Raw genomic sequence first — 24,158 nt, 5'->3', positions numbered from 1 at the left:
TGTATATACCAAATATACTAATAAATGGGAAAAAAGTAGACACAAAGTTAAATAATTTGGAATGTCTGGTTATTTTTACTGAGGCTCTAACAACTTGAACAACTTGTGTGTACCTACATCATTCTCATAGGTTATAGCTCTGTGTAATATTTATAATTAAAGAAGAAAGGAAAGAAAATATTAAAGAGATAATCACAGGAAAAAAATCTCTCTTACTCTTTCATACTAAGATCTCAATAATCATGTGAACCTGATCATGATCTTTTGTATAATTCATTATCTACTAGCTTAAAATGAAGAAGGTGAGGAAGGGTGAAAGAACAATTTAATCTCCGATGTTAAGAAAACCCTTCCTAGATCTTAGTTCGGAACTTCAGGGTAGACCCCTTCATTTGCTGCTCATAGTGCATGTCAAATTTCTCATTCAGGGCTACTGTAAAGTGATTCTTCCAGTCTCCTACATCTCCTATAACAGAAAAGAAAAGAAAGCAGTGAACACTATGTCTTCCAGTCAGAATAGAGAAATTTTCTAATATCTATCACTTTCATTAACACCTAATCAAATTTTACTTTGCAACCCTTAATTATAAGTATATACCATAAATACTATATATTTAAGAATGCAAACAAGGATTTGTCCTGATTGTTTAAAAATAATAAAACAAATAAACATACAAAAAAAACCCAGCACATTTATTTCTCTGACCTTCCTTTCTTATGCTACTTAATTTTCTTCTTCAATTTCCTTTGAAATATTTGTGATCCATGTTTTACCTCTCCTGTGGTATTAAATATCATCTTCATGTTGAGAACATTAAAATCCAGAATAATGTCTTCATACCCAAGTGCCTACCTGATGTGGTCACCTGTATTTCATAGAAACATCTCAAATTCACCCAGCTAAAAAATAAATTCATTTTCTTCCCCACCAGACTGTATTTTCTTTGAGTCATTTTCCATAACCTGGTTAATTGAATGCAGATATCCATTGCATAAGCTTGGCTGTTGTCTTTGGACCAGAATATCTAATTCTTTATTTATATCCAGACTTTCTTCATAGCCATTGCCTCCTCCCCATTTTTACTGCCACCAACAGTTAGAGAAACTCCTCAATATTTACCACCTGTGCTGTTACAAAAGTCTAGAAGGTTCTTCTTTGCTTTTCATCACATCCAACTCTCCTCTGAAAGGAAGAAGTCTCTAGTACTTTAATCAGTAGTTCACTTGTCTTCTTAATCCAAGAAGCTCTAAACGTTCCCAGTGAAATAATCCAAAAAGCATAAGATAGAAAATGTGTCTTGAAAATCAGATTCTGTCGGAGGACTCAATAGTATGAAACATTTTACAAGCATGAAAATTATTTTTAGTTTATTGTTTTATGTTTAAAATATATGAAGACATTCTGGGGAAAGAAACTGAGATAATATAAGTAACCTAAATTTAGTCTGCATGTTATTCTTTTTTCAGGGGTGCCCTGTTTTAACCCAGTTGCAAGTTTGTTAATACAATTGTTTAAAAAATCCTTAACCCTATCATTGACAATTTGGTTCCAAGAGGAAGATCATTCTTTTATTTTATTTTATTATTTTTTTCTTCCAGGAGGAAGATATTCCAAGTAACACTGGATGTCCCAATACTTTGCATATCCTATCAGTTCAGTTCAGTTCAGTCACTCAGTCATGTCTGACTCTTTGAGATCCCATGAATTGCAGCACGCCAGGCCTCCCTGTCCACCTCCATCTCCTGGAGTTCACTCAAACTCATGTCCATCGAGTCGGTGATGCAATCCAGCCATCTCATCCTCTGTCATCCCCTTCTCCTCCTGCCCCCAATCCCTCTCAGCATCAGAGTCTTTTCCAATGAGTCAACTCTTCGCATGAGGTGGCCACAGTACTGGAGTTTCAGCCAAAGTACTGGAGTTTCAGCTTTTAGCATCGTTCCATCCAAAGAACACTCAGGACTGATCTCCTTTAGAATGGACTGGTTGGATTTCCTTGCAGTCCAAGGGACTCTCAAGAGTCTTCTCCAACACCACAGTTCAAAAGCATCAATTCTTCGGCACTCAGCCTTCTTCACAGTCCAACTCTCACATCCATACATGACCACAGGAAAAACCATAGCCTTGACTAGATGGACCTTTGTTGGCAAAGTAATGTCTCTGCTTTTTAATATGCTGTCTAGGTTGGTCATAACTCCTTCCAAGGAGTAAGCGTCTTTTAATTTCATGGCTGGAATCACCATCTGCAGTGATTTTGGAGCCCAAAGAAATAAAGTCTGACACTGTTTCCCCATCTATTTCCCATGAAGTGATGGGACTGGATGCCATGATATTCGTTTTCTGAATATTGAGCTTTAAAGCCAACTTTTTCACTCTCCTCTTTCACTTTCATCAAGAGGCTTTTTAGTTCCTCTTCACTTTCTTCCATAAGGGTGGTGTCATCTGCATATCTGAGGTTATTGATATTTCTCCCGGCAATCTTCATTCCAGCTCGTGGTAGTTTGAGAATTCTTTGGCATTGCCCTTCTTTGGGATTGGAATGAAAACTGACCTTGTCCAGTCCTGTGGCCACTGCTGTTTTCCAAATTCGCTGGCATATTGAATGCAGCACTTTCACAGCATCATATTTCAGGATTTGAAAGAGCTCCACTGGAATTCCATCACCTCCACTAGCTTTGTTCATAGTGATGCTTTCTAAGGCCCACTTGACTTCACATTCCAGGATGTCTGGCTCTAGGTCAGTGATCACACCATTGTGATTATCTTGGTCATGAAGCTCTTTTTTGTACAGTTCTTCTGTGTATTCTTGCCACCTCTTCTTAATATCTTCTGCTTCTGTTAGGTCCATATCCTATATGCCTATGTATTTATGAACTGACTGTGTCTCATCAAGAACATGCCTCCTCTCAGTAGATGTCACCTCATTGTATTTTGATATTTTTACCAAGTTGAGCAGTATTTTCTGCTTAGTGCTTTGAAACTTTAGTGCTCTTTTAGCATCTTTGTAGAAGTATAATTAATACACAGAAAACTGTACATATTCAATGTGTACCATTTGATGTTTGGACATTTGACATTTAGTCTTGAAAAATGTCTGCCACTTAGCTAGGGAAGAGCTGACTAACTGTTCTAAGGTTGTTTCCTCATCTCAAAATGAGATAATAGAAGTTTTTTCCTAACTCTTGTATTAGAATTTTTAAAAAAATAGAATTTACAATTTGTATAACATAAGCGTGTAGCACCAAGGCATAAAGACTTAACAAATAATAGTTAGTAGGGTGTGGTATCGGAGAAGGTGATGGCACCCCACTCCAGTACTCTTGCCTGGAAAATCCCATGGACAGAGGAGCCGGGAAGAGTCGGACATGACTGAGGGACTTCCCTTTCACTTTTCACTTTCATGCTTTGGAGAAGGGAATAGAAACCCACTCTAGTGTTCTTGCCTGGAAAATCCCAGGGACAGGGGAGCCTGGTGGGCTGCTGTCTATGGGGTCACACAGAGTCGGACACGACTGAAGTGACTTAGTAGTAGTAGTAGTAGTAGTAGTAGGGTGTGGTATTAGTGCTAGTACTGAGGCTGGGGTGACTATTTGTGGTTCTTAATATAATTTGTTGTATGTACCAAATAATCAACATGTAATAGTAATTTATTAGTAGTAGTACTAGTATTTTATGTTTCTGCAAAACCAGTCAATTACAAATAGTAAATTTCTAATAGTAATTTCTTAGTAGTAGTATTAATATTTTATACTTCTGCAGAACTGATCACTCAAATATGGAAACAGCTCTGAAGAAAACAAGTGGGGTCCACAGGCATGAATAGACTTTAATAGATGTTTGCTTGTACCTGTTTAAACTTAGGCCTTCCTGTAGCAATGGAGGCAAATAACATGAGCATCTCACCTTTTCTCATGAAGGGAGATACTTTTTGGTTCATGACTTCATCCGGCAATGTTGTATAATTGGTAGATGGATTGTTCTTCATCTCCTGGAATGAAGTGTGTTTTATAATCTTGTCCACAAGCTCATCTGATGCCTTCCTTCCCAGAAATTCTAACAATTTCATCACCTCTTTCCTGATATTCTAAGAAGAAAAACATATTTTGTTTTTGGAAAAAAAGGACACAATAAGAAAACCATTCTTCCCCTCTCCTCCCCACACTGATATTGGAAAGTAGGTTTCTAATGAGCAGTTTACCTGTCAAACTTCAGCTTAAGTATCACCTTCTTTGGGATTATTTCCTTGACTATTCCAATTTAAGTTAGATAACTCTATTTTTGCTCCATAAATTCCATATAAATCTATTGTATCATATATGTATTCTCACGCATTTTTTATTTACTTGTTTCCATAAAAAAGATAGTATCTCTACATATATGGTAAATGTCTTTTACTCTTACTTGATGTATTGCAGAAACAAGAGAAAACATTTACTCTTTTGCTCCTCATTTATGCAAATACAGAAGAAACATAAACCTGGCCATTATTGATCAAAATAGGGAGTAAATGGATAGAGCCGATTTGGGAGGGTGAAAGGGATGGATTAACTAATAAATTTTGTTCGAATGCCTTTTAAATTTACTGTCTTCAATATTCTAGCTATAGAACACAAATTTAAGTAACATAATAGCAAACTACAAATCATGGTTGCTTCTCATTCAAATCTGTTCTGCATTAAATTCTATAAAGAAATAATTCTGCTTCTAAAATAATATCCATAATTTTATTTTAAATATGTCCTCATCAAAACAACTCTAGAATTACTGTGAAATGAATTTCAATAATTGCTCAAAGATGTGAACAAGACATGGATATCAATTGCTTTCTTGGTGCTAATAAAGAATGAGAGAAGAGGGCTTCCCTGGTGGCTCAGTGGTAAAGAATCCATCTGCGAAAGCAGGAGACAGGGGTTCAATCTCTGATCCAGAAGATCCCACTTGCCGTGGAGCAACTAAACCCATGCGGCACAGCTATCAAGTATGTGCCCTAGAGCCCGGGAACTGCACCTACTGAGCCTACATGCCCTAGAGCCTCAACAAGAGAAGCCACTGCTATGAGAAGCCTGGCCACCTCAATGTAGTGTAGCCCCTGGTCGCCACAACTAGAGAAAAGCCTGAGCAGCAGTGAAGACCCAGCACAGCCAAAAAATAAATAAATAAGTATATATATATATATATATATATATATATATATATAAAATAATTTAGAGAAGATATTTGTTATCCCTTAATAAAAAGATCTAGTATTTTGTCTTTCATTTATAAATTATTTGATATGTGTACATATATACTTTAAAGAATAAATATGAATGCAGCACCCTTACCTACTACCCAATGCATGTAAGAAAACATTCACAATTGGCTAAGGTCTTCCATTTGCAAGTTCCCAACTTCATTTTTTTCACTCTCCATTCCAATTTTCACAAACAACAACAACAAACAAACTTGCTGTCCTGAAATTGACCTACTCAATCCTGTGCCTTTACTCTGCAGATTTGAAACTCATGTATGTATCCCTAGACAAAATATAGCTTGATTTTACTCAACTGATAAGCACATTTGAAATATATTCCTTTTCACTACAATATAATATTTAATTGTAGAATAATAGTACATACAATGCATTTATTCCTGAGTACATGTGTATTGGGGTTGTTTTTATGGTCGTGTGGAATGCTGTTATGGAGGTTGCTGTGCATATAAACTAATATACACATCAGCCCTGGGATTTCTTTGGAAGGAATGATGCTAAAGCTGAAACTCCAGTATTTCGGTCACCTCATGTGAAGAGTTGACTCATTGGAAAAGACTCTGATGCTGGGAGGGATTGGGGGCAAGAGGAGAAGGGGACGACAGAGGATGAGATGGCTGGATGGCATCACTGACTTGATGGACGTGAGTCTGGGTGAACTCCGGGAGTTGGTGATGGACAGGGAGGCCTGGTGTGCTGCGATTCATGGGGTCGCAAAGAGTCGGTTCATGGGGTCACAAAGGGGTCGCAAAGAGTTGGTTCATGGGGTTGCAAAGGAGTCGTGAAGAGTCAGTGTCTTTGCGACCCCATAAATCGCAGCACGCCAAGCCTCCCTGCCGGGAGCCGGCATATTGCATATTGAGTGCATATTGCATATTGCATATTGAGTGCAGCACTTTCCACAGCATCATCTTTCAGGATCTGGAATAGCTCAACTAGAATTCTATCACTGCCGGGAGCCAGCGTGAGGAACTTCACCCATGGCAAAGGTCATGAGGAAGGAGGCTCGGCATACGCAAAGGCAGGATAGAGCCTCAGGAGTCCCCCTGGAAATTCTCAAGCATCTACCCCCAAAACCAGAGTCTGCCTACTTTCTGCTTTGTGCTTTCACCTACACCTCTGACTTTACCGGGGGCTGTCCCCCACTACCTCTCTCTGAAAAAAGAGTTAGCTTACAGCTCCAGTTAATAATTCCTGGGTGTGACAGTGTTTCAACCTACAAACTCCTTTGGAAATCCTCTAGCCTGCCTGAATAGGTTTTTCCGGCCACATGTGATTGTTCAGAGCCTCCCAACTATGAGAGGCGGGAGATGTTCTAAACTGTCTAAACACAGATTCCTTTGAGTAGTTAAAAGATTGATTAGAAATTGTATTGGTGAAGGGTTTTTCACTTATTGGGCCAATGTTTGCTGCTAAGTCTCCATACCCCTTACCTATTGTGTCCTTGGCAGTACATTGATTGATATAATGGGTGTATAGAAATGTAAGTAGTAGCCTCAATGTTTGTAAACTTGGACCCTTGAGTTAATTCTTTTCTTGATTGAGCCCACCTCACCTTTGCCCTATAGGAATGCAGCTTTGTCCAATGCTTTTTGGAGGCTGGAGCCTGGTTTTAGAATAATCACCTTTAGAGAAAAATAAGTTTCTTAAAATGTTAACAGGCCTCCTGGCCAGAAGATGATGTAAATCACCTGAAATTTGCATATGATAAGTTTGAAAGCCTGGCTTCGATTAGGACCAGGAACTGCTGTCCTTGCATGACTCCACCCCTTCCCCCATTATCCTCTATGCATAACTTAAGGTATAAAAACTACTTTGGAAAATAAAGTGTGGGCCTTGTTCACCAAAACTTGGTCTCCCCATGTTGTTCTTTCTCTTACCTTCTGGCTGAATTATTCAGCCTCTTTTTTCACTGAATTTCCTCACTGAGCTATCCTCATTCTATTACTCTTTATATCTTTGATAAATATTTAAATAAATAGGTCGCCTATGCCATCTCTCCTTCGAATACCCTGGATCAGCTGGGGCTGCACCCCGGCACCTCCCTGTCCATCACCAACTCCCGGAGTTCACCCAGACTCACGTCCATCGAGTCAGTGATGCCATCCAGCCATCTCATCCTCTGTCGTCCCCTTCTCCTCCTGCCCCCAATCCCTCCCAGCATCAGAGTCTTTTCCAATGAGTCAACTCTTCGCATGAGGTGGCCAAAGTACTGGAGTTTCAGCTTTAGCATCATTCCTTCCAAAGAAATCCCAGGGCTGATCTCCTTCAGAATGGACTGGTTGGATCACCTGGGTTCAATCCCTGGGTTGTGTTGGGAAGATCCCTCGAAAGTGAGTATGGCAACCCACTCCAATATTCTTGCCTGGAGAATCCCCATGGAGAGAGGAGCCTGGCGGTCTACAGTCCATGGGGTTGCAATGAGTCAGATATGACTAAGCAACTAAGCACAGCCCAGTCAGACTACAGCTCATTGTTGTGACTCTGCTGGGTGTGAAATAACACCTCATAGACATTTTTATTTTGAATTACCCTGATTATTAATGAAGCTAGAAAAAAAAAACTAGATTTTTAAGACATTGTGATGTCATCATACTTTTGTATTTTGCTATTCTGGCGTTCTGTTTACTCTCTTCTGGAAGTTTGACTTGATACATGTAAGATGTTATTACTCTATCCTACATATCCATTACTCTTTCTAAAGTATTCTATTTATCTCACTGAGGTACATCCTGTGGACCTTCCTCAGCATCATCTACCACATTACTAATTCACTATGTAGCCATGCCTTATCTGTTATTTAAGCCATCTTTTTGCTTTTCAAATTTTAATTTTTAGAAGTTATTTTAGAAATTCTGGTTTGCTGCTCTTTTCTCCCCCAAATCTGCTTTGTCAATTTTAGTAACCTCTTGTTTCTTTGTAAGATTTTAAATTTCTTCTTTTATTTTTTTAAATACGTGAAGTATAGCTATTTTATGGTCTTTTTTTTTAATAATTCCATTATCTATGGATTTAGAAACCAGTTAACTCTTCTTACCCATTGTGATTCCTTTTGTGCATCTGCATCTGTGTGTGTGTGTGTGTGTGTGTTGTGTGTGGCTGTTGCTTTGATTTAAGAACTCAAACTCTTTCCACTTTTATGTTTGGTAATTTTTTTGAAACTTGAGTTTAAATGTGTTCATTTACAGAAGGTTTTTATTCACTAGCTTCAATCTATAGTGGAGTATCTGGATTATTGTAACTTTTGGAGTTGGCTGCATTATTTATTTGAAGGCAAAATTTTGTATCTACATTATTATCAAATGCTAACATTTTGATAATTATAAAGTTGCCATATCTTTTGAGTTTCTCACCTCCTTCATGTCTTCATAGAAAAGAAATAGCACTTGCGGATTCTTGCTCTTTTCCCACCAAGATTTTGTATGTTCAAACCAGGAACCATAAGGAACTAAGATCAGAGATAAAAACAATGTGAGCTCGGGGCTGGTGCATTGGGATGACCCAGAGGGATGGTACAGGGAGGGAGGAGGGAGGGGGCTTCAGGATAGGGAACACATGTATACTTCCGGTGGATTCATGTTGATGTATGGCAAAACTAATACAATATTGTAAAGTAATTAACCCTCAATTAAAATAAATAAGTTTATATTAAAAAAAAAACAATGTGAGGACATAGCATCAACTCTACACTCAGACTCAGCTTGAAAATGAGGCTTCAGAGAAAAAAAATATAAATAAATGATCATGGAATGAAAACCAGAGATCAGCTGCCCATCTGAGGCAAATTTCTCTGCAGGAAGTATGTTGAAAAATCTACATACAGAAATATAATCTCAACTTTCATTATTATGACATAGTTTATGACTCAGAGGAAAAGTGATGGAAGTCTTTCCATTTGATTTAGAACTTATGAGAGTATTTTTGAAAGTGGTGTGTGTGTCTGTGTGTGTGTGTTGTTAATGAAAGGAGGTGAGTAGTAGAGCTATCAGTATTTTTATGATTAGAATGCAGTCCAGATCTCAAATTTACCATTTAAAAAGTAGCTTTGGTAACTGAATAATTTATAATTATAATAATTATATAATTTCATTACACTGTTTCAGTTTAAACGGTAAGGGATGCTTTCTTAGGGATCCTTAGTTTCATTCTCACTTTAAAAAGTTAGAAGATTTTGGACGTGATATGATATGACCAAATATGGATTCCTCTTTTCTCTCCCTCATCTTTTCTCACATGTATCCAAGTGTTTCACCCAGTAAAAAGCTGACAAGTTAATATAATGATGTGTGAGTCAAGGTATTCTGCTTTGCATTAAGTTATTGGATATTTCTTTTGTTCTTTGACCCTACTGACAATTATTTATTTATTTATAGTTAACCTAAAATAATATCAAAGGTGTGAACATAGTGATTCAATATTTGAATACATTACACACCAAAAGTTAGTATAAAATAATGACTATATTCCCTGTATTGTTCATTACTTCCCTGTGATGTATTTATTTTATAGCTAGCAGTTTGGACTCTTAATCCCCTTCATCATTCTGCCCCTCCCCTATCCTTCTCCATTATGGTAACTGCTAATCTTTTCTCTGTATCTGTGGGTAGGTCTTCTGTTTTGTCCCATTTGTTTCTTTGCAGAAAAGTCATAAATGACTTTTATAGTGATCTTATTCATCTATTTTGCAGAGGTACAGCATTATCTTTATCTGTTTTACAATGCATGTTTTGATGATCTTGAGGCATGTAATTTATTTGTGCTTTAGCATAAAGTTTTCCAAAGGTAGCAGCAAACATAAAGCACATATATCACACTTTTATTGAGTCAATATTAATTTTGGATGATATAAATGACATTATTATCCTTTTCCTTACACTTATTATTAAGGAGTCAGAATGGCCTTCTTTAGTTAATACTAGATACTAAACACTTTCTTTCTTGAACCTGAATACTCTGTTGCTTTAGTCTGGAGTTAAATAAAAAGACAAAATTTCTCAGAACTTTTGCTCAAGTTAACTCTTGTACTATTCTAAGAAATCTAGTTGAATTATTCAGACTGTACAGAGGGTAGAATGAGTAAGAATTTTGTAGATATTCAGACTTCTTTGTGAATTCTGGCCTCATTTAGTATCTGAAATTTTTCTTAAATATAAATGAACAAGTTCTGTCCTCTATCTTTTTCCTTCTTGTTCAATGAAGTTATAATAACGCACTGTGAAGTACTTCTGTAATAAAAAGACATGAGAGAGAATCGGACACACACATATACATCTATATACCTACTTGTAGGCACTGTACTCGAATGTCCAGATTCTGAATTTTGCCATTCTCATCTGGAAAAATTATGCTTGTTCTAAGTTCAAGGGCTTCTAGAACTTCTGTGTTTTAATCAAGGACCAGGAAGGATAACAGACCAGAACAGAAAGCAAAAATTATCCCTAAAGATGTCATTTGTCTTGTATCATTTACCTTGAAAGAATTCAGAAAAGGAAAGAAACTCTTCATACCTTCTCCATCCATGAATTTCTCCACAAAATCTTGAAAAGAGTCAGGATCTGGAATAGCAGTCACCATTAAAATGAAAAAATAATAAGAAACAACCACATCCTTGGCATTCCGGGAAAGATAGATGATCTAAGGAAGATGAAATTAGTTATTAAATCACCTGCTATTTTTCAAATATAGTCACATCAAGATTTAAAAAGAAAAAGTTTATGTTTTTAACTGTAAACATAACATATATTTGCTTTAGAAAATTTATGAAATATTAAAATTATAAAAAAGGAAATTCCTTCAATAAACTGAAATGACAACGTCTTTTGTATTGCTGTTCAATGTTAGTTTTCACTTTTCATTTTTATGCCATTTTCACATGTTTAATTTTAGAGCCTCAAATTCCACTGATATAAATTGGGTGAGGCAGATTATTATCTCCAAATTATAAGTGAAGAAACTAAACTAAATATGAGTCAGAATACATGGTTGAGAATTAATCAATGAGACTAAGCAATTTGATAAATCATTCAGTCAAAAAGTCTTCTGGCCTTTATTCTACACAACTATCCTGCATAACAATTTTAAAAAGGTCCTGCTATTTTCTTATAGTCTTGAAGAAAAGCTAATTTTTATGGGATGCTTAGACTCCTAATACTCCATGCTTCCCTGGTGGCTCAGTGGTAAAGAACCTGCCTGCCAATGCAGGAGTCAGGGGTTGGATCCTTGGGTCAGGAAGATCCCCTGGAGTAAGGAAATGGCAACCCACTCCAGGATGCTTGCCTGAGAAACCTCATGGACAGAGGAGCCTGGCAGGCTACAGTCCGTGGGGTCGCAGAAGAATCAGACATGAACCAGCGACTAAACAACAACTCTGCATTGCAGGAAAAGACCTGCACCAGTAAATTCTCTCTATGGTCTTCCACTTCCTCCTTCAGGCACCTGAGCCACACCATGGTCTATGGCAGCTCTTGATTCTCCACTCTTTAGTGGATTTGATAAGGCTCACTAATCTGTCTTACTCAAGTTTCTACACTTTCAAACAATTTTAAAGAAATCTGTTTGAATAGTCTAAGAAGTATGGTTTTCATTTTTAAGGCCCCACTATAAAAAGCTCCAAATACTACAGAAAGTCAACTTTCTTTCTCAACAAAGCTATCATTGGCCGTATGAAACTTTTCCACATTTATTTAAAATTTTCCCTAGCCTTTTTGCTTATGAGCTGAATGGAATTCTTTGCCACTATATATATATATAGTGATATATATATATATATATATATATATATATCCACAAATTTGCTTTATCATTTTTATTCCTTTTTTTGTTCATATTGTTTCCTCTGTCTTGAATATTCTCTGCATCTCAAAATACAATCTATATTAAAGTTTTGCTCCAGGTCATCCACGAAGCTTTTTTTTTTTTCTAATGTACTCTTTTTTTATTGAGTTATAGTTGATGTACAATATTATATAAGTTTTAAGTGTACAACATTGTGATTAATAATTTTTAAAGGTTACCTCCACTTATAGTTTTTATAAAATATTGACTATATTCCTTGTGTTGTACGATATATCCTTGTAGCTTATTTATTTTATACATAGTAGTTTTTACCTCTTAGTTCCCTATTCTTCAAGGTGGGGGAAGGCGGAATGTAAAAGCAACCCCTCTTTCCTTAAACTTCCAGTGGTTTATCTTCTCTGCATTTTGGAAGATTTGATTCTATACACTAACTTTTCACTGTGCATGCTCTTCCTGCCTTTGAGGAAAATCTAAGTCTTTCCCCTCAGCTCTCTCAAGTCAAAGTTTCTAGTTTGCCCACAATTCACTTGGGATATAATCTGTCTTAAAAATCCTACACTTGAAAAAACCCTGTAATAATTCATTCTTCTCCTAACTGAAGCCATTTTTAAACTTATGGTCACTCCCTTGCTTAACTGAAGATTTGAACATCAGACTCATAATATTACTCTCTATTCCAAAGCTTTTCATCATGCTGTGTAATTTTAGTGTTTGTATACATGATCCATCAGATTCTTTAGGTTCTTGGGGTCTTTGATCATTACCTCTATTTTACTTTAGTTAGCAACATTTGCAGCCAATTCTTGAAACTAGTCCAGTACCTTAAAGGTTCTGAAGACTTGTCCTTGAGCACCATTTCTTCCAAGACAGTTCTGTTTCTTTATCCTTTCTCTCTTATCAAGGATATATCTCTTCTGCAACAACTCCAAAGCCTCAAGTTTACTGACTTCAATTGCTTCTTTTAGCTTTTAGCTTGTTCCTTTTTTTCACTCTCTTTTTTTTTTAACCACTTAAAGTTTTTAGTTCAAAACTCCAAACACACTTTTACCAATAGTTTCAATCCACCTGTCTTCTTGTCCACCAGTGAATCACCCCAGAAGTACTCAAGTTGTGATTCATCCAATGGTCTCCTACTCTTTGATAATCCCTGAGATAATAAGTAGGCTTTTGAAGACTGTAGCTATTGTAAAGGTACAGTATCTTTTCATGTCCAAGTAAAGGGATAACACCAAGACTTCATTCCATTCTTCAAAGAAAAAAAGTAACTTGGCCAAATATCTTGAAAAAATAGTAGTCACACATTTCCCAGAAGATACATATAAATAGTATTTATTAAAGAGAGAACTCTTATGTATGACTTCAGAAGGATGTATGTGATCTTTCTAGGATTGCTTATGATAAAAGCAAACAAACAAAAAAACACTGAAATCTTCAAAAGTTTGCACTACGTAGCTCCAAAAAATGTCATCTATACCATGTTATATCATAGTACAAAATAGAAATACTTCATGACTCTGATAGATCCCTTTTTGGTCAATAATGACTACATATAGTACTTTAATATCTCATATGTTTAGTATGGATCATAGTGTGTCCTAATAAAGCTAGTAAAGTCTTGAGGAACAACATCAGTGGTCTAAGACAATGTTTGGCCTGTACTTTAGGATTCCTTGTTATTATTCTTTCTAAACAGCAAAACTGATCATCTCAATCAGCAGCTTAATATGGCTGTAACTCCTCATTATCATCAAAGTAGAGCCCAAACTTCATAAGTTGGCCTCCATATCTGTTGCAAACAAACCCAGCTCATCTCCCATCCCTCATCCAACCAGTACAGGCACTCAGTCTTCCAGTTAAATTGAACTGGTTTCACATCCCACCTTGGGTTGCCTCAGAGATTATATAGACTAATTCTTATGCATCCTTCACATATCAGATGAGATGTTACTTGCTTTAAGGTTCCTTCTCTGCCCTCAATATCTAGGCCAGAACTCTTCCTTTGCTTGATCTATATCACCTTCTGTAGTGTCTGTTATTTATCCCTTTCCCCTGTGACCCATGTGTCCATAAAGACAAAGATTACATGTGTATTTGTTATATTGCTGGCTCATGATAGGCACTCACTAAATAATTATTCTATCATTTTTGTCTGGTTTATCCTTGCCTAGCTCATTTGCATGCCTCACAAGGCCAAGCACAATAGTTTGCAAAAAGAGTACATTGACTACAATTACTAATAATAACAAATAAAAGTAGCCATTGTAAATTGTTTATAACATGCTAGGTACTATGTTAAGCACTTCACAAGCATTAATTTAGCTAATCCTTATAACAACTCTATGTGAAATGCAATTATTATCCCTCTTTAAAGATGAGGAAACTTCAGCTTCCTGAAAGCTCAGAGAGTTTATCTGTTTTTCTGAGAATCAGCTCTGGAGTTAGAATTGAAGTCTAGACCTTCTAACTATATTATGATCCACATTTTTAAAATGTCTATAGATTCAGTGAAGAAATAAATAAACAAGTGTATATAAGACGCAGGATATTACCTAACTTTATTCATTGTAACATTCTTTGAGTTGGGTGAAGTTCTAAGAACACTTGACTCTGTTACCTTACAGTTCTTTTCCCAAAATGAGACTGGAAGAAGCTTCACAGGCAGGTGAGACTTCACTATTCTAGGAGATGCCATCTCATTTAATTGTTTCACTCCTAATTTAAAAAAAAAAAAAAAAGTTGGACAACTTCAAAAATTACAAATATTTGTATGGATTTTTACAGATTTTAAAAATAGAAATATCTATACATTCTATATTATGTTCCTAATAATGATATGTATTCACTATGACAGAAGTTTAGATAGATAAAATCATACAGAAAAAAAATAGATTAAATAAATTTTCACCACTTTGAAAAAAATCATTATTAACATTTTGGTAAGCATCCTTCCATACAACTATATCAATATGCCCAGACTTATAGCCATATAAATACCAGACACACAGATGAAATTTTTTAATATTTTATAATTGCATTTTTCTTAATATTTTGTACCAACACTTCAGTGACAACAAACATATGATATCATAATATGTTTAATGACTTCATGTGACTTTTACCTTCTGTTGATTAACATTTATATTGTCTCTAATTTTTTACAATAATAAAAGAATCTGTGATGAACATCTTTTTGCACATCCTTGAAAATTTATGGATATGTCCCTAGTGTTTAAAGTATCACTGCATATATCCCAAGTAGAGATATAATTCTCATATATTACTAGGCTCTGATGAAAGCATGTCAGAGCTTTCCTCACTCACTCAATTCCAGGAATATGCTATACTATAAACTGTCAAGATTTAAATTTACATACCTCCCTATGTAGACAACATACTAATTGCCATTTAATACTATTGCCAAAAAATGCTATTTTGCATACAGTCTTTCTTGTACCATTTACACCCACACATTAAAATATATGTGTATAGCTTTTAAAATTAACTTATGTATTACCATTCATCACGTGTTCAGTGCTACATTCCAGGTAAGGAACTCTATTAAAAATGACGTCTTCTTTGCACTTTTCCACATCACCGTTATTATAAATCATGCATATAATTTCACTAAGCCATGTTGTACCTGAAAAAATTAAACACACCTGAGTCTCCCATTGACAATGCATAATGATAATGCAGGGATCAATGTATTTATAGTTGGATAAAGTAAGACGCTACCAATGAAATAGCATTTGAAAGTTGTCAGAATCGCCACAGGACACAAAAACTATTTCCCCTAATATTTACTCTTATACATAGCATCAAAAATAAGGATGAACATAGTTGTAATAAAATACACCTATGATAGAAATTTGACTTTGTCAAAAATGAATTGTGATATTGTACAAGCTGATAACTTATTTGAATCTAAATTTTCACATCTAAAAAGTAAGCACGCTTTCAACCACAGTGTTTCTCAATAGCTTTTATGCCTCAGGTTGAGTCCTAGTACAGAGAATATAGAAAAGAAAAAGTCTGGTCCTTGTCCTGTGATATTCAAGGGCCCTCAGAAGAGTCAGAAACAGTGCTCAATAATTACACTTCATTTTTCTTAAGTGGCTGTAATATAGATGGGCACAGGGATTTAAAGAACTGTAAAGGAGGACTTGATGTGCTTCTGCTGTTGCCATGATGTTTCCACAAGAAAGAAATGACTTTAAGAGAACATGGTAATTGAGCTTAGCCTTAACAAATTATTGGCATAAATTCACTAATTGTGTAAGATAGGAGAGAGCTCTATCAGACAGAAGAACTCTCTCTCCTTTTTTTAAAATCAAAAGCCAGATATTTACAAATAGTAAAGTGGTGAGGAAATGAATTGGATGTAGATTGCTTCTGTTGTGACTCTTCTGCGACCCCATGGACTGTAGTCTGCTAGGCTCCTCTGTCCAAGGGATTCTCCAGGCAAGAATACTGGAGTGTGTTGCCATTTCCATCTCCATGGATCTACATCCATGGATGTAGATTATAAAACCTAAATCAGAGGCTACTTGAAGGGATGAATGGAGATGAGGATGCAGTGTCAAGCAGACACCAAGCCTACAAAGCCTTGTAATTCATACTAGAGTTCAGGTCATTTCTAAAGGATTTTAAAGGTCACTGCCATACATCAAGAAAGAAAGCAAGGTTATAAGGGTCATGTTTTGGAAGACTTCCTCTAGTGGCAGAGTAAATACAATAACGGAGTAAAGCGTCATAAGAAGGTGACAACAAAACTAGAAGCTGACTCAGGCATATCTATGAGACTAAACAGGCAAAACAGATTGATTGATTGAATACGGAAGATGAAGAAGTTAAGAGAAACTGATTCTGAAACAGCTCTCATATGTCCTCAACAGGTGACTGGTTTTGTGCTGACATTGATCCAGACAGGAAAGAGAATGCAAGACCACTTTAGAGTCAGAATAGCCTAAGGTATATTTAACGTTTGACATATTTAAGTACTAATTGGAGCAACCAGATAGAGAAGAAGTCTGGATTGGACTTTCTAATTTCTAAATTTCTAAGATTGTAAGATATGACAAACAAGGTAAGTTCAGGAAAATATATAATAGATATTCAGAGATGGACTTTAGAAAGAGGAACTGATTAACTAAAAAGTGCTAATTTTTTTAAAAATCCATGAAAATTACTTATACTTTGTCTATACAGCAATGACAACAATGACATAAAGACAGGTAATTTTAAATTTTACTAATGGTTCTGTAGTCATCCATCTATATTATGTGAATTTCTTATATGGCAAAATACCCATTTATCAGTGTGCTGCTTAAATTATATGTACAGATTGTAGTTTTAGAATAGAGCTATCAGTTCAGTTCAGTTCAGTTGCTCAGTTCTGTCCAATTCTTTGCAACCCCGTGAATCGCAACACACCAGGCCTCCCTGTCCATCACAAACTCCCAGAGTCGGTGATGCCATACAGCCATCTCATCCTCCATCGTCCCCTTCTCTTCCTGCTCCCAATCCCTCCAAGTATCAGGATCTTTTCCGGATGAGTCAACTCTTCACATGAGGTGGCCAAACTATTGGAGTTTCAGCTTTACATCAGTCCTTCCAATGAACACCCAGGACTGATCTCCTTTAGGATGGACTGGTTGGTCCTCCTTGCTGTCCAAGGGACTGTCAAGAGTCTTCTCCAACACCACAGTTCAAAAGCATCAATTCTTTGGTGCTCAGCTTTCTTCACAGTCCAATTCTCACATCCATACATGACTACTGGAAAAACCATAGCCTTGACTAGATGGACCTATGTTGGCAAAGTAATGTCTCTGTTTTTTAATATGCTATCTAGGTTGGTCATAACTTTCCTTCCAAGGAGTAAGTGTCTTTTAATTTCATGGCTGCAATCACCATCTGCAGTGATTTTGGAGCCCAAAAAGATAAAGTCTGACACTGTTTCCACTGTTTCCTCATCTATTTCCCATGAAGTGATGGGACAAGATGCCATGATCTCAGTTTTCTGAATGTTGAGCTTTAAGCCAACTTTTTCACTCTCCACTTTCACTTTCATCAAGAGGCTTTTTAGTTCCTCTTCATTCTGCCATAAGGGTGGTGTCACCTGCATATCTGAGGTTATTGATATTTCTCCCGGCAATCTTGATTCCAGCTTGTGCTTCTTCCAGCCCAGCATTTCTCATGAGGTTCGTGACATTGTACAGGAGACAGGAATCAAGATCATCTCCATGGAAAAGAAATGCAAAAAAGCAAAATGGCTGTCTGAGGAGGCCTTACAAATAGCTGTGAAAAGAAGAGAAGCGAAAAACAAAGGAGAAAAGGAAAGATCTAAGCATCTGAATGCAGAGTTCCAAAGAGGAGCAAGGAGAGATAAGAAAGCCTTCCTCAGTGATCAATGCAAAGAAATAGAGGAAAACAACAGAATGGGAAAGACTAGAGATCTCTTCAAGAAAATGAGAGATACCAAGGGAACATTTCATGCAAAGATAGGCTCGATAAAGGACAAAAATGGTATGGAACTAACAGAAGCAGATGCTATCAAAAAGAGGTAGCAAGAATACACAGAAGAACTGTATAAAGCACAGCTTCATGACCCAGATAATTACGATGGTGTGATCACTCACCTAGAGCCAGACATCCTGGAATGTGAAGTCAAGTGGGCCTTAGCATCACTATGAACAAAGCTAGTGTAGGTGATGGAATTGCAGTTGAGCTATTTCAAATCCTGAAAGATGATGCTGTGAAAGTGCTGCACTCAATATGCCAGCACATTTGGAAAACTCAGCAGTGGCCACAGGACTGGAAAAGGTCAGTTTTCATTCCAATCCCAAAGAAAGGCAATGCCAAAGAATGCTCAAACTACTGCACAATTGCACTCATCTCACACGCTAGTAAAGTAATGCTCAAAATTTTCCAAGCCAGGCTACAGCAATACGTGAACCGTGAACTTCCAGATGTTCAAGATGGTTTTAGAAAAGGCAGAGGAACCAGAGATCAAATTGCCAACATCCGCTGGATCATCGATAAAGCAAGAGAGTTCCAGAAAAACATCTGTTTCTGCTTTATTGACTATGCCAAAGCCTTTGACTATGTGGATCACAATAAACTTGGGAAAATTCTGAAAGAGATGGGAATACCAGACCACCTGACCTGCCTCTTGAGAAACCTGTATGCAGGTCAGGAAGCAACAGTTAGAACTGGACATGGAGCAACAGACTGTTCCAAATAGGAAAAGGAGTACGTCAAGGCTGTATATTGTCACCCTGCTTATTTAACTTATACCAAGAGAATAGAGTTATAATATGCCACTATTTTCTGTGTATATAGCAGAACTTGTATAATATGTTCTTATTTAATACAGAGAATGAATGTGGGAGAAATGAATGGCTTAATATTTAACAGAAAAGGTGCATTTGTCTTTTCTAGGTGAAAAGGGAACAACTTTGACATAACAAAGAGACTTACCAGATTTGGGATAGGTGACAATGACAAGGTCATCTGGTCTTGCCTCAAATTCCTCCACGTTATGAAACTGCTCGATAAATTTTTTATACATTGGTATTCCACCAAGTTTGCTAAAGTAATCTGAAAAGGATGGTTTGGAAGAACTCATCGTGGAGTGGTACACTGAAAGAAAAAAAGATACGTTTTCCACTTCACATGCACTTTAAGTTGTTTTAATATTAATAGTAGTCCTGTACATCAAATTTCTCTTGGGTGTCTAACATTTCTTATATGTTGAGCATATAGGGTAAGGAATATTAAAGAAATGTATAACATAGCCTTGGTGCTTTAAGAGTTTCTATTTCTATTACTAAGTCTAACATATAAAAGAATAAGTAGTACAAAGCACAAATAAGTTACATGTTTTAAGACTATGTACAAAATGTGTGATACATTCAATAGAGCCTTGATTTCTCTGTCAAAACTGATAAAACATACAAAAAGACTAAGAGATTGTGAAAATGCAACAATATTTTGGCAAAGAATCCCTTTAATTAATTTTGTATACATTAAATAACAATAAATTTTGATGGCCACATTTGATAGCTATTGCCAGATGTCAAAGTCAAAGCTTTCTTTGATACTGAATATGTTTCATTCAATGAAAAAAAAAAATCAAATGCTTGGTGAGAGTATTAAAAAGATGAAAATAATGACACTGTAATGTATATGTCTAAGACACAGATTCTTGAAGGTATAGAAGAGTATGACCCCCTAGCATTACTTATACTTTTCTCTCTCACTTCATCAGTAAAGTTGACACTCTCATTGAGTGACTTGTGTGAAATTTATAAGGTTAAACAACACAGTTATCATTGACAGTGCCTGATCCCATGATATCTCATTTCATGTTCAGAGTAAGCCTTAGACTTTTTAATTAGGCAAACTTTCCTTTATTGGCTTTCAACTCCTCTCATTACCTTTTTCCTCTGCAAACTTACTCCATTCTGAGTTTGTGATATAGCATTTCAACAAATGTTATCCTTCTTTGATATTGCCCTCACAGGATCTCCTTTATTTTTCTTTTAAGATGAGGTATTAGGTGACTGCAGCCATGAAATTAAAAGACGCTTACTTCTTGGAAGGAAAGTTATGTCCAACCTAGATAGCATATTCAAAAGCAGAGACATTACTTTGCCAACAAAAGTTCGTCTAGTCAAGGCTATGGTTTTTCCTGTGGTCATGTATGGATGTGAGAGTTGGACTGTGAAGAAGGCTGAGCGCCAAAGAATTGATGTTTTTGAACTGTGGTGTTGGAGAAGACTCTTGAGAGTCCCTTGGACTGCAAGGAGATCCAACCAGTCCATTCTGAAGGAGATCAGCCCTGGCATTTCTTTGGAAGGAATGATGCTAAAGCTGAAACTCCAGTACTTTGGCCACCTCATGTGAAGAGTTGACTCATTGGAAAAGACTCTGATGCTGGGAGGGATTGGGGGCAGGAGGAGAAGGGGACAACAGAGGATGAGATGGCTGGAAGGCATCACTGACTTGATGGACGTGAGTCTGAGTGAACTCCGGGAGTTGGTGATGGACAGGGAGGCCTGGCGTGCTGCGATTCATGGGGTCGCAAAGAGTCCGACATGACTGAGTGACTGATCTGATCTGATTACTGAGTAAAATGAGGCTCATCATGCCAGAGAACTGGGCAATATTCAGTTACAAGACTGCCTCAGGATTGTTATTGTTTAGTAGCTAAACCATGTCCAACTCTTTGCAACTCCATGGGCTGTAGCCCTCCAGGCCCTCTGTCCATGAGATTTCCCAGGAAAGAATACTGGAGTAGGTTTCCATTTCCTTCTCCAGGGGATCTTTGGGATCTTCCCAGTCTTCCTGACCCAGGGATCAAACCCACATCTCTTGCACTGGCAGGCAGATTCCTTCCCACTGAGCCACCAGGAAAGCCCATAGTTTCTGCAGTACAACAAAGTGAATCAGCTATATGTACACATACATTCCTTTCCTCTTGAACCTCCCTCCTGTCCCCCATCTCACCCCTCTAGGTCATCCCAGAGCACTGAGCTAAGCCCCCTCTGCTATACAGCAGCTTCCCACTAGCGAACTATTTTACACATGGTAGGATCTCCCTTTTATCCACCCCTGTCAAAAAAAAACCAACAACCCTGTAGGATAAGTTGTTAGACGCTCATACATGTGATTGAACCCAGGTCTCCTGTGTCTCCTGCATTGCGGGATGATTCTTTACCTGCTGAGCCATCAGGGAAACTCCTAAAAATCTGTATATCGAAGATATTTTATAGCTTTTCATGTTTTTATGTTTCATAAGTTTATTGGTTATTTTAATCATTTTGGTCAAGTTTGTCCATCAGAAGTGTTTTTTTTTTTTTTCCTAAATGATATATAGCAGGTAATTTATCATTGATTTATAAATTGAAGATATCTGAAGTGTTTCCATCTTATATTGCCAGTTGTTTTTAATTTTTTAATGGTTTATATAGAAATTTATTGCTCATATAATCACTAGAGGGAAAAAAATGTGTACAAAAGGCATTCCTTGTCCTGCCTATTGATTTGTTTATTCATATGAACAACTTGCTTGGTGTTCTGCCAAGTTTGTAAGAATTGGCTTATAGTCAAGTGGGAGTAGCTGATTTATTATCAAAAGCAGTTGGCTGACTTCTGACTGACCCTTCATGGTCAATTTTAATCTCAGGGTTAAACTAGATGGCATATAATAAAATCCCTTGCTTTGTTTAGCTTCTTTTGGTAAGTTCTCTCATCTTGTAATGTACAGATTCACCTCCAGCTGATTTTTTCTTTCTCAAAAGACATAGTTCAGTTCGAAATTGTCAACTGCATTCCCTAACTGAGTGTGGAGGGTGCTATTGTCTAGAAACACTGACCAAAAATTATTAGAACTGTGATTCATGAATTCAGTTGAGGGAAGAAATATGTTTCTTCTTTTCTTTGTATTTCCTCTTCCCTTCTTCTTTCTTTCTCTCTTTCTCCATCTTCCCCTCCTCTACTCCCCAGTCTGCCTTTCATTCAGCGGTATACTCTATGTGAACTCCTCTGCTCTTCCCAGACACAGAGATAAGTGCTGACTATCAGGATGAGTATAGATGCAAAGGGCTTGCTTCAGCCTCACCTTCTACAATTTAATTTGGATTTGAGCAAAGTGGCTGAAAGGAGAGAATATCCTTTTGGACATTTTTCTATCCAGAACCATAGCACTATGTCACAAAATAGATGCTAAAAAATCCTCATTAAATTCAATTGTTTTATTGTTAGATCAAATCTGCTTGGGCTTTCTAGTATCCACTAGCAATTCCTAGATGAAACAGCCACTGTCCTGCCAATGGTGTACCTTGTCAACTACTTACCAAGGACTTGGATTTCTGCTCTTGAAGGTCAAATGTCTCTCACTTAAAAGTAAAGTGATATTTGCAAGTTCCCTGTTAGTAATAGATTGCTTCTGACATATTTCACAGAAGTAAACATCTGACTAGAATTCAGTCTCCACTTTAACTTTTCTACTCTGCTTGCTTTGTTCTTACTTCAGTAAAATAGAGAGCATGTTTAACATGCAGGATTTACAAGGCAACTATGATACTAAGTTTTATGTTAAAACGCTTTAATTTAAACAGCAAAACATTATATAAATATATTATTTTTAATAAGTGATCTTTTATCACAAAGTGATTATTTGCTTTACGCTAAGTAAGTAAAATATTGATAAAAACTTTATTCTCTGTATTTCCTTTTTAATATAGTTTTGTAATAAGTAATTCTGTATTTTCTATATCTAAAATCTAAATATTAATATCAGCAATAATAATAGAGATAAAACCTGTCCAGATGATCCTGTGAAAGCAACTGGGTAATCCAATTCAGTTTTCTTCAATCCCCACTCAGGTTTCAAGCTGCAAAAAAAGATGAGCACTACTGTGTGTTTGGAATGTTTCTGGTGGATTTTTATTCTGAATACCAGAGAAGGAGGCGGAGATTAACTTGTGAGTCTAGGCTTTCTGGATTTCCTAATGCAATGGGGTAAAACAAATATGGAATCATACCTGCAGGTGCAGTGAGCCACACAGTCATGTTTATTCACACAGATATTAGAGGTTCTCCAGTTATTTTTCATCCTTGGCTCTTAGGCAAATTTCTAAATTTGCCAGTAGCCATCACTGGGTTAAGGAGGAGGAAAAGGAAATAAAGGTAAAGATGAGGGAGAAAAATGTAAGCAAGATGGAGCAAAATATAAGAGAATTTGTAAGAGAGTGTCACTTACTGAATCAAAGGATGAGGTTGACTTTTGAAAGATTAAATTCCCTAGAGGAATAAGAAGAGAGAAGAAAATGACCCTGCATCAGGAGACCTAGATTAGCTTAGGGAGACTTTTCAAAGAGGGATTTATACTACTTGCTTGTGTATTAACAGGTCACTTGGAAAACACCTTTTGTTTAAAAATCTTTGCCTTTAACTCTTGAGTAACCCTGAAAATCAAAAACAGATGACAGCTAAAGGAATAATGTAACAGAAATCACCTTTGGATTACTATTTTTAAAATTTCACTTATCTCTGCTCCCAATCACATGCTCAATGATATAGTGTGGAATTTCCAGGTAAAGTTAGTCA

General features: G+C 36.7%; 1 protein-coding gene across 1 annotated transcript; it reads right to left on the bottom strand.

The window, feature by feature from the left end:
• Positions 1 to 308: 308 nt before the first annotated feature.
• Positions 309 to 23,484, bottom strand: SULT1E1 (sulfotransferase family 1E member 1). Its single transcript, XM_086405501.1, has 8 exons — positions 23,371 to 23,484; positions 19,524 to 19,685; positions 15,559 to 15,684; positions 14,659 to 14,756; positions 10,757 to 10,883; positions 8,603 to 8,697; positions 3,902 to 4,082; positions 309 to 466 (listed from the first exon to the last, which is right to left on the bottom strand). Exons 2-8 carry the CDS (start codon positions 19,669 to 19,671, stop codon positions 354 to 356), a joined length of 888 nt encoding a protein of 295 aa, XP_086261627.1. The 5' UTR covers positions 19,672 to 19,685; positions 23,371 to 23,484; the 3' UTR covers positions 309 to 353.
• Positions 23,485 to 24,158: the final 674 nt, after the last annotated feature.

The sequence above is a fragment of the Bos grunniens genome, chromosome 6 (assembly GCF_055505025.1).
Source record: "Bos grunniens cultivar Pamir isolate PY7600 chromosome 6, Bosgru_T2T1.0, whole genome shotgun sequence".
NCBI classification, from domain to species: Eukaryota; Metazoa; Chordata; class Mammalia; order Artiodactyla; family Bovidae; genus Bos; species Bos grunniens.
Note: the sequence above shows the minus strand (reverse complement) of the source record. Positions and strands in the feature narration are given on the sequence as shown.